The sequence below is a fragment of the Rhinoderma darwinii genome, chromosome 12, assembly GCF_050947455.1.
Source record: "Rhinoderma darwinii isolate aRhiDar2 chromosome 12, aRhiDar2.hap1, whole genome shotgun sequence".
Classification (NCBI taxonomy): domain Eukaryota; kingdom Metazoa; phylum Chordata; class Amphibia; order Anura; family Rhinodermatidae; genus Rhinoderma; species Rhinoderma darwinii.
In genome coordinates, this window is record NC_134698.1 from 11,931,498 (window position 1) to 11,943,899 (window position 12,402).

The 12,402-nt window shown below is 39.0% G+C and overlaps 1 protein-coding gene across 1 annotated transcript; it reads left to right on the plus strand.

Moving 5' to 3' along the window:
- The first annotated feature begins 383 nt into the window (after window positions 1-383).
- LOC142665088 (extracellular calcium-sensing receptor-like) lies at window positions 384-11,636 on the plus strand. The gene is given in 6 exon segments (XM_075844631.1): window positions 384-529; window positions 3,063-3,354; window positions 4,920-5,765; window positions 7,690-7,914; window positions 8,613-8,736; window positions 10,720-11,636. Coding segments are annotated over 5 exon segments (2,370 nt in total). The 5' UTR covers window positions 384-529; window positions 3,063-3,096.
- The last annotated feature ends 766 nt before the right edge of the window (window positions 11,637-12,402 follow it).

A 12,402-nucleotide genomic window follows, 5' to 3' on the forward strand; every position in this document is an offset into this window, starting at 1 on the left:
CAGATGTGGTCAACAGGTAAACGTGGCCTCGACATGTAGTATTAAATGGCATTCTTTCAAATGACTGTGTCAAGTCTACAAAAGTGGTGTCCACACTAAAGTTTCTCTCTTCTCTCAGCTTCTCTCTACTGTGATTCATAGAGGAGGGTCCAAAGCTGGGACCACCCCTCCCCCAAAATCATTCTTTGTCAACATAATACTATGTGATGGCTGAAGGGCTGTTTCTTGAAGCTGAAGATGTTTCTGGACTTAGCTTTACAGATTGTAATTAACATAGGTGTTCTTTATCTACTAGAATGAAGCTGAGTCTGCGTATTCTTTACTCTTACTTTGTCTATGTCTGTCTGTTGCTGCTAAGAAACTGTATTTGTGGAATAACTCTGGACGGGTGTAGACTGTCTCATGAGGACATCACTGGTTACTCTCTGGAAGGTGATATCACTCTTGGAGGGCTCTTTGCTGTCCATTTGGATGTAGAATATCTAAAAGTAACATTCCAAGAACAACCACCATCTCTTAAATGTAACACGTAAGTATTATATTTTTGCATCCATTACAAATTGAGACTCAAGTCTTATAAAAGTAGTAAGTAGTAGTAGTAGTAGTAGTAGTAGTAGTAGTAGTAGTAGTAGTAGTAGTAGGTGGCGTAACTACCGCCGTAGCGGCTGCTACGGGGCCCGCGGCATGAGGGGGCCCGTGTCGCCCGCCGGCACGGGCCCCCACCATGGCCGGAGGCTCCGCTAGCAGCCACTATGGTTGCTACAGCGGGACGCCACTGAACACTACGGCAGAGCAGGGAGGTATCTCCCCGCTCTGCCATTAACTGGTTCCCGACCGCTGGCTGTATTTTTACGGCCAGCGGTCAGGGTCCTTAAAACCCGAGCCATAGACTTTCTATGGCTCGGGTTTTAACTTGATGCCCGCGCGATCGGGCAGCTTAATGTCGGATCTCCGGCTGTCAGTGACTGCCGGGGACCCTGAGGAGAGGATAGAAGCAGCTTTTGCTGCTTCTGTCTTCTCTGATCACTTGTACACAGCGCTGAATGCGCGCTGTGTACAGGAATAGAGACAGCAGCAGCGGCGCTGTCTCTATTCCTCCCGGTGATCATGTGACTAGTCACATGATCGCCGGGTGCCGTTAGTGGCAGACTGTTTCTGGGTCTTACTAGACCCAGCACAGCCCTATTAGTGACAATCGTCACTATGAGAGGGCTGATTTCCCCTGTAACTGGGGCTGCTGTGCAGCTCCAGTTACAGTGGAAAAACATGGTGTAAAAGAAAGAAAAAAAATATATAAAGTTCCCCAAAGGTCTTCTTTGACCTTTGGGGGACAGACCATAGTAATAAAAAAAGAATAAAGTAAAGTGCAAAAAAAATGTAAATAATAAATACACATAAAATACCCACGCCCAAAAAAAAACGTTCCCCCCCGCCAATCATTGTTGTAACGCTGACCCAATTACCCTAATATAGACATGTAATATATACAAATTTACGGTAGACAATGGCGATCACAAATAAAAGGTCTATTTTAGGGTAAAACTATGTTATTACCAAAAAAAAAATAGCTGAAATGTAAAAAAGCTTACTTTTTTACTATTATTTTCAAACTTTATGAATAAAAATTCTAAAATAGCAAAAAAGGTGTGTATAAAAACGATAAAAAATGAAACCTGCATTGTCTACGGAAAAAACGTCGCAAAAATCACGTCGTTAGCACAACAAATAAAAAAGTTATAGCCATTTAACTAACACGTGCTAAAAATGGCTAAACGGTGTCTGGTCCTGAAGGCGCAAAATAGAGCAAAAGACATGTATAGGGGATAGTCAGAGGTTTGCCGGAAGTCAGAGGTTTGTCATGGAGAAGTTCAGGTACATTTTAGTAAAACATTAAGCTGTGTAGCCATGGGTTTCTTTATTTCCTGCTTATTTTAATTTTAATCATAGGATGATCGCATCTCTTATGCGGCCGAAAAAATGGGCACTTGTCGGGAGCACATCTCCCCATGACAGGGGATGTCCTGCGGACAAGATGCAAATGTATGAGGACAAACGATTGTATTAACAATGTCCCAATCATTTTGGTTATTGCTCCGTTTGAATGGAGCTAAACAAGCGTCGATTGTCATGCTGCATTGTCGATTGTCAATTGGCGCTTGTTTAATGGGAAAACATTTCTGCCCATCTAAAAGGACCTTAAGGTTGCTATTATTGTGGATTGAGTTGGGTGGCTTATGTGACCATTGAATACAATGTTTGTAGAGCATACTCAATATGTTTTATTCCTATGATATAAGAGCACTCCTCACAAACCTCATTTAAGTCTTCAAAGGGGTCCTCTCATAAATTCCTTTACATATGCCATAGTGGGGACCTCGGCTATAGGCCAAAACATAGAGCTTCCATGTAATGCTACATTTTCACTTCAGTGCCTACTGAAGTGGAAATGAGCTGGCAGGAGCAACCTCCTATGGTGATCACAGCTGATCACCGGGGGTCAGAGTATATAATACAGGCTTTTTTTTAATTTTCCACTTAGACATTTATTATTTATTATTGGAAAAGTTAACTGATAACCAATATAAATCCCAAAGCAGCTCCCAGACTTCTGAATGGCAAATATACCTAGAAAAGCAGTGACATAGGAAGGACAGATTTCTCACTGCATATTACCTCGTAACAGCCATGTCCTCTATTGACAATAACGGGGAAATAATTGGTCAAATTTCTAGTTACCTGAGGAATATAAGGCCTTATGCACATGACCATAATATGATCTGAGTTGTATAGAGCTATAATAGGGTTCTCATTAAAATCAATTGGCTCAATCTTTACCGCCATTTGCCTCCAATTGCATATTGGGGCATTCAGAGGTTTTTCTCCAGATATAGTGTGAGAAAAAAAAATTGATAATTCAGAGATAGCATATTGAATTTTTTTCTGAGTGTTTACTGATGAGGTTTCTTCCACAATTATACAAATTATGTAACGCATTAGATGCTATGTAATAATAATAATAATAATAATAATGATCTATTAAAGGCCATACTGCTTTTTTTCAGATTTCACATAAGGTATTACCGCTACCTCCTGGCTATGGTTTATGCTATATGGGAAATCAACCAGTCATCTGATATTCTTCCAAATATCACTTTGGGTTTCAATTTGTATGATTCCTGCTATAATCAAGTTAGGTCTTTGATGGGGACAACATGGATCTTATCAGGAAAAAAGCAAACAGTGCCAAACTTCAACTGCTACAAGGATAGCATGCCACATGCGATCGTTGGGGACATGCCTTCAAAGGCATCCATACCAATGGCTAGGATTCTTGGCCTGTACAGATATCCTCAGGTAAGTTTATAGAGGAAGAATATTATACACAAATGCATACATACACAAATACATATATACTGTACATACATAAATACATACACATTGAGTCCCAGCCCTAAAGCTTTTACTGGAGTAGACCTAGATAGAAATTAAAAATGTATGTTATGGTAGGACAAATCCTTAAGGTTAAGACTAGATCAGTCTTAGACCATATTGGGCAAGAACAAATTGAAAAAAGTTTGTGCCCAAAAAACAATGCAAAAATATAATAAACAGCAATTAAGAAAGTGAATTTAACCACCTATTTTTATTTGTTTACAGCATGAAATACAAGCATAACTTAATTTTTTATGCACACCATAATACAGTGTATACAGGCCGGGCGGTTCATCTTCTACAAGTCACAAACATGTCTCCATCACAGATTATCATGAGAGTGCTCAGCATTTACTCTGCTCTACTATCTCCCTCTCCCCCCTCATCTACTCTATAACTCTGCCTATTCCTCCACACTAGGAATATATAGTGCTGGCAATGTTTATATGGAGCTATCAACCTTAGGAAGCAAGAATCCAGTGATATAGAGCCCATCAAGGAAGGAATGGCCAAAAGTAAGAGGAGCCGAGGATTTACATTTGGCCGTTTCCAACAGTACCATTAATTTTTTCGGAGAGTGAATGCGCAAAAATTGGATCTTGGGATTTCTCATTCTTGGTAACCATGAGGTCCCAGAGGTTAAAACCTACCATACCTGACTAATTGACAAGTCATAAAAGTAACAAAAAAGAGTCTGTCATGGGACAACCCCCTACAAGATAAAATGTAATAGTAAGGGACACCAAGGGAGGTTGCCCCAATTCCTAGTAATTAAATGTAAAAGAGTGGGTAACACATGACTGCAGGAGCAGACTACACACATGGTTTGGTAGTCTTTAAAGGATTATTCCAATGTTAGACATTTATGGCATGTCCACAGGACACCGCACCGATACAGGGGCTAACGTCATCAGCGCTGACCTATTGGAGGGCAGTATTGGAGGTGTGGTCACCCACTGGCCACAGATTCCGGGCGGGGACTAGTGCAGACTTGCCTGGTGCGGCGGCCACTGGCCGCAGATTCCAGACGGGGCTAGTGGAGAGGCTACTGCACATGCGAGCGGCTCTCTCCTTTCTACTCTATTGGAGTTACGGAAACAGTCGAGTAGGGCTTGTTTAACTCTTTCCATAACTAGCTTTGAATAGAACAGAGAGAGTCAGGCGCATGTGCGGCAGTCCCTTCACTAGACCCTTTATGGAATCTGCGGCCAGCAGCTGCCGCACCAGGTGAAATGGGGGTTGGATGACTGGGAGCTGGGACCCACATCTATCAGACTTTTTTTGGGCATATCCTGTAGATATGCCATAAATGCCTAAGGTGGAAATAACCCCTTAAGCATGTAGAAACATAATTCTGCATAGGAGCATTGTGCACAAAATTGTAGGAGATTTGTAATCAAGACAAGTTGAAACAATAACAATATAGATTTCTATTGCCTATATACCATATATTTTATCACTTTTTTAATTTCTTTCCTCTTTTCTAGTTAAGCTATGCCTCAGCTCATCCAATTCTAAGTGATAAATTGCAATTTCCATCCTTCTTTAGAACTATACCAAATGATGACTATGAAGTTATTGAAATGGCTCACTTGGTTGGTTACTTTAACTGGACTTGGGTAGGGATCATAACCACTGACAATGAGCTGGGTAGATCGGGATCTCAATTGCTGATTAAGAAGGTTGAACAGAATGGAGGTTGTGTGGCTTTTCTTGAAATTCTTCCTATTTACAACTCAATGGAGTCTGTTTTACGCATCATAGATGGTATCAAGAATTCAAAAGCCACCGTAATTGTTGTATATTCCACAATGGAGAACCTTATTCCTCTTATGGAGGAAGCCTCATTTAACAATATTACGGATAAAGTTTGGTTTGCCTGTTCCAGCTGGTCCATCACTTCAGACTTCAAAAGAATTGACCTATTAACCACTTTAAATGGCAGTATAGGCATAGCACAACCAAGTGGGAAAATTCCAGGTTTCAAAAAATTTCTTCAGAGTATTCATTCGTCTAAATTTCCAAATGACATATTTATCAAAACATTTTGGGAAAAGGCTTTTGGTTGCGTGTGGCCAACAGGGAGTCCTAATAATAATGATGCCTTTTTAAATACTTCTCAAGGTCCGCATTCTTGGTGTACAGGAGAAGAGAAGGTAGACAGTATTGATCCCAATGTATATGATGTTTACAACTTTAGATATACATACAAAATCCATAATGCCGTTTTTGCAATTGCTCATGCATTGCACCAGATGTATACATGTATACCAGGGCAAGGGCCCTTTGTAAATGGATCCTGTGCAGATGTCTTGAGACATAAACCTTGGCAGGTAACGCTTCATTTACAGTAAACTAGCTGTTGTGTTTTGTTAATTTGTTGTGTGTTTTGTGTTTTAGGTCTATATTTTAAGAGTTTTCCAACCCTTAAAAAATGGTTTATGCAAGGACAAATATATATATATAAACCTTCTTGAAACAGCACTATTTCCACTCTACCTGTTATTGGATTCCCCTACCCATTCTGATTGACGTTGCTGCATGATGACATATGGTCATGTAATTGTACATAACATCCCATGACCATCCATGACAGTAAACCATTGGCTTCAGCAGTGACATCACTATAGATGACACATAATCACAGTGGCCAGTGACTGGACAACACGTTATCACGCAGTGAGGACAGTAGATTTGGGCCAAAAATTTGATAGGTGAATATTTTTGATTCTTTTCTATGTGCCTATCATGAAGCAATTTTTTGGGTCTGATAACTATTTTCATTTCATATCCATAAAGTCTTTCCATAGGACATGGAATGGTAACTCCATTTCTTCATATAAGGCAATTTTTATAATTTTTTCGTTCAATGTACATTTTTATCAAATGTAAACGTTCACCTATATTCAGGAGATAAACACACTTAATGGTGCTCATGAGAATCACATAGCATGTACTGAAGTATAGACTCATACTGTTCCCGTTCCAAGTGGCAAGGTTATAGTATTATCCAATAGAGGTCTCTATACCCTTGTGTGGTGCGGTATTTTTATACAAGTTTTTTATTTTATGTACAGTTCATGCCATATGAAAAAATAAATTTGATATGTTCCCTCGAGTGCTCTAGTGATACTTATATTACCTGACCGAAGACAAAAGAAACTAAAAAATCAGATACTTGTTTACAGTTCCTCGCGATACTCTACTACAGTTGGAAAGTTCAATGGAGATGTATAGTAAACCTACCTGCTGCTCCACTCCTGAATGATTCGGCCTCTGTTCCTGCATTCTAGTCCTCCGTTTTCCACTCTTCAAGATGACTCCCGCAGTCTCAGACTTCGCTATGGAGAGCTTCTTTGGAAGTCTGAGACACCCCCTCCACCCTCTACACTGCCCTGATGGACCAGCGCTGATGATGTTGACCCCTACGTTGGCGCTGTGTCCAGCAGCGAAGACCTCATCAGCACTTGTCCATCAGTGGAAGAGGTAAGGGTGTTTCTCAGACTTCCAAAGAAGCTCTCCATAGTGAAGTATGAGACTACGATGGCAAACTTTGAGAGAGGAAAAGAGGGGACTGGTATGCAGGAATGAAGGCCGGACCATTCAGGAGCAGGGCAGCAGGTAAGAAGGCTATACATTTCCAATGTAAAGTACATTTTTTTGGGGGGGGACTTAAGGGTTGCTTTAAACTACAGGTGAATCCATGGGAATCTGGTACAAAAAAATTCTAGTTAGACTACCCCACCAAAGTATCAGAAGGTCCTCATGTGTGCACAGTATGCCCTTAATACAACAGGTCTAGCAGAAGACAACTCCATTTGGAGGTCACTTTGGAGCCAATCGCTTGCCATTAGGGTCTATTTCTTATGGGATGATTCATAAATAAGCTATTAGACCTTATTGACGATCTGTCCTGTGTGTACAATGAACAACAACATTATGATAAAAAATAAAAGCAGATGGGCGCAGATTCTTTATAGATGGAATGTGAGCCCTAGAAATAATTTCTTGGGAACCCAAGGTACGCCATTCCGACATTGCCCGTACACAACACCATACAGAAACATGTAGAAAATATTACGTTTACACATCTGTTTGGAATGTTTCTATTATAATATGTTTTAATTGTACAAAATAATCTATTTCATAAAGTGTAATAATGCAAATAAACTAAAACAATTGTTTTAGACCATAAAGTAATAATGTATATATAAAACACATGACAATTTTTTAATTTTTTTTATTATTTTCTTTCAGCTGTTGTATTACATTAAAAATGTTAACTTTAACAATAGTGCAGGGGAACAAATATACTTTGACAAGAATGGAGATATTCCGCTTTCATTGGATATCCTTAACTAGCAGCTCTATTCCAATGGTAGCAATCGGTATATTAATATTGGCAACATTGATACACGTGCCGCAAATGGAAATGAACTGCAGATTGAAGAAAAAAGGATTATTTGGAATGGTCACAGCCATGTAAGTTTCATCCATTGATTTTAAATCATGCTCCAATACCTATGATCACTTCCAATTATTTACTAGAGGTATAGCATTTTATATGTGTTAACAACCCGGAAGTCTCCAAAACCTATTCTATCAAATTATTTTCCTACTGTGTTTATCCAGAAAAAGGTTGGAAGGCTTTTTGGGACTCTTATCATTTAGGCATAAGGCAGAGAGGCTATCCTTTTGACCCACCTCAGCCAGTGTTATATGCGTGGACTCTGTACAGTGAAACATGGAGTATACATAATGGACCCATAGACTATGTATGAGCCCATAGCAGGTTATAAGTGCCATATTTTGCATCCATACAATATGAATCCGTAACATGGGTCATGTGCATAAGCCCTAAGACTCATCTGAGGAGAAATGACAAGACTGCTAAGCATGTTTAATTGGATATATACTGTAGATATGCTTTGGCTATAGTCAGGATTTCCATTTCTGTTTATTTGCTTTTGGTATGAGATGCAAACATATGGGTATAGTCTACATTATTTTTAGGTATCAGCATTTGTTATATGGAAGACAAGTGTAGATCATGCATGACATATTATTTTATGTGTACATACCCAAAATTTCTCTGTGCCGCACCTTGCATTGATTTCTAACTACCTAACACCTGGTTAATATAGTGCTCCTTTATTTATTATGCTTTTTGCTTATTTTAGCCCCCAGTTTCTTTATGCAGTGATCCCTGCCCAATAGGCTTTAGAAGAGCCACACAACAGGGAAAGAAGATGTGTTGCTTTGATTGTGTCCCATGCTCAGAAGGAGAGATCCTCAATCCAAATGGTATGTCATATTTGTTATGTCCGGTTGTCATGGCGGACAGTTCCTAACTGATTCCATTGACTTTGTAGAAGCTCACTCAAGTTTTAATCATCTTATATATTATTACATTAGTTTACGCACAATCTACAGATGTAGCATGCTTGAAATGGGACTTAACAATTTATATTTTGCATTGTTCATGAGTCATGGTAATTGTACATGAGTCACGATAACTCTTAAAGAGTTACTAAGAACAGTTATCCCCTATGATAAATTAATGATTGCTGGGACCCTCACCGATAACTAGAACGACAGTCCTGAGCCCCCTGTTCCTCCTTATTGCAGTGAGAAGTTTGAATGGAGCGGCTGTCATTGATGTGCCCTGCCACTCCATTCAATGTCTATGGAGGGGAAACTGAGATTAGATTTTGGGAATTATATTGGAAGGAGATTGTGGCGAGAGTGGAGTGCCAGGCAGGTTAAGACCATCTGGTATCCGTTCTTGCCTAGGAATGCATAAATGGCTGGCATATTGAAGTGCAGCATTTTATATTCATTGTATATGTTCTTGAATATAACTAGGTGGGTAACTTAACACATCATCCCAGAGGATATAGTGATGGGCCTGAGTCTGAAGGGAAAATGATTTCCCACCTGCAAATACTACAATCCTCTGTTGCTTATTAAACTGGCGACTATCTTCAACAGTACGACCTCTCGATAGAGGAGTGATTGAGTACGGGCGAGGGTCCACAGCTAGGCTAAGGTATTTTTCAGTAACTGACGGTGAACTCACCCGGTATATTGTTAACTGTATATTTACTGTTCTGAGAATATAAAGTTAAAGGGCCATTGCACTTTAACTGGTTGCTTGCCTAAGTAATTTCAATTATTTTTGAGGGTACTGAGAGCGTACTGTAAGGCAGCAGCTAAAAGGCACAAGTTGTGAAGCCGGTATAGTTATAGTTTCCATTCACATACACACTTCTACGGCATGCATTCATGTCTCAGTACTGTCAATGTCCATAAAGCTTATGGCATATGCATGTAAATATATAAACATACCTCAAGACCTTGGCTCTGGGACTGCAATGATATGAATAATTTTTTACACTGTCACAGCAGTTTCCATGCTGATTCCTATTAATTAAAGATATTGTTCATTTTTTTTGTGTGCAATACCATGCCTAACCACATGGTGTGCTGCTATGGAGAATGATATCCATGTGCATTCTTGGGACATGATGGTAAATATTTATGGAAAATTGCTTATACTTTTTGCTCTTCAAGACTTGAACAACATGAAACAATGGGGGAAATTTATTAAAACTATTGCAAGGGTAAAGGGAGGACTTGCCCATAGCAACCAATCATATTCCAGCTCTCCTTTTCCAAAGATCCTCTAAAAAATTTGAGCTGAAATCTGATTGTTTTTTTTTCGATTGGCAACTCTTACACTATTCCCCTGAGATAGTTTTAATACGAATCCTTCTTAACATGTCTCTTTATTATGCCATAGACATACAAACTATAATACCCTTGATAGATAGATGATAGACAGATAGATAGATAGATAGATAGATAGATAGATAGATAGATAGATAGATAGATAGATAGATAGATAGATAGATAGATTAGATAGATAGATAGATTAGATCGATCTATCGATAGATGATAGATAGATAGATAGATAGATAGATAGATAGATAGATAGATAGATAGATAGATAGATAGATAGATAGATAGATAGATAGATAGATAGATAGATTAGATTAGATAGATAGATAGATTAGAATAGATAGATAGATAGATAGATAGATAGATAGATAGATAGATAGATAGGTAGATAGATAGATAGATAGATAGATAGATAGATAGATAGATAGATAGATAGATAGATAGATAGATAGATAGATAGATGGATAGACAGTAGTTGACATATACTATTAAAAAGTAATCTCTAACATAAATATACTAAACCCCGATCATTTTTTTCCGTTCCAGATGGTACTGAATGTCTAAAGTGTCCAGCAGATCAGTGGCCAAATTTATCTAAGGAGAAATGTGTGCCAAAATCTATTCAGTTCCTTGCCTATGATGAGTTATTGGGTTCATCCCTAGCTTGTATCTCCGTTATTTGCTGTATTCTCACATTTTCTGTGCTTTGTTTATTTCTTATCAAGCATAAAACACCAATAGTTAAGGCTAACAACAGGGAACTGAGCTATCTACTTCTGATTTCCTTAATGTTGTGCTTCTTATGTTCTTTAGTATTCATTGGGCGCCCCAATATGGTTACCTGTATGCTACGACAAGTATTGTTTGGTATTATATTCTCTTTATGTCTATCAGCAATACTGGCCAAAACTATAACCGTCATCATGGTATTCAGTTCCACGAATCCAGACAGTCAAATAAAAAGACTCGTTGGGCTAAAAATTCCCATATATATTGTCCCATCCTGTACATTGATCCAAATACTGCTGTGCTCAGTATGGTTATGTAGCTCTGCTCCTTTCGAAGAGTTAAACATGTTGGCTGAGATTGGAACCATAGTTCTTGAATGTAATGAAGGATCCAAAGTGTTTTTCGCATGTGTCTTGGGCTACATGGGACTTTTGGCCTCCATTAGTCTTCTTGTTGCTTTTCTAGCCAGAAATCTTCCTGATACATTCAACGAGGCCAAGTTTATTACCTTCAGCATGCTGGTCTTTGCAAGTGTATGGATAACATTTGTTCCAGCTTATCTGAGCACCAAAGGAAAACACATGGTGGCGGTGGAGATATTTGCTATAATATCTTCTAGCGCTGGACTCCTTGTCTGTATATTCTTTCCGAAGTGCTACATTATTTTACTGCAACCTGAAATGAATAACAAGAGATTTATAACTGGGAGAAAGGTCAGACCAGAAAAGTCATGAACTGTCTGAAAATCGCAATTGTTTTTACCACTACCAAGAGAATTGGGCTTGGCTCCTGGAAGTTGAAGACTTATGCAGGTGTCCTTCACTTTAGACCAAGGCCTAGCTGGAAGGAGGAGCTAGGTTCTCACTCCAAGAAAAGTTACCTTATGGAAGATCCTTCATTTAGGATACATGACTAAACAAGTTTGAGCTACAGATTTCTCTAAATATAATATATTTCACAGTGGATGGGAAATTTTGCCATAAAGTTACAAAAGTTATCTCCTTAACCAGTCGAGCTAAAATGGACACTCACTGTTCAAACAACTTATGCTGATCTAATAGTATACCTGATATAGATCTACTTTGTAATTTACTTACTGTTAAAATGTAGTTGTTTTATCCTTGCAAATTCTGTGTGAAGTTACTGCCACTAAGTGCCTCCCTTCCTGTAATCTGCTGTCCACTCCCTGTTGTCAAACAAAATCTATCCCTGGTTGCAGATCAGAATTGACGGACTCCAGAAGGTGGAGTTGTGTCACTTCACTGCCTGCTATAACAGTCTATGGAGAGGGAAGGGGGAAAGGAAGCAGGAGCAGAGTGAGAAAGACACAGGTTGCTGGTAAGATTTCTATATCACCCCAGTGCTGGATTCTCAGCTACACTGCTCATTACTCATCAGAAGACATGATAACTGTTAGGCTTCCGCCCACTAGCTCAGAAAAAACTAAGAATTAGAGCTAGAACTTGAAGAGGGGAAAACTGCTAAAAAGTGTATATATAT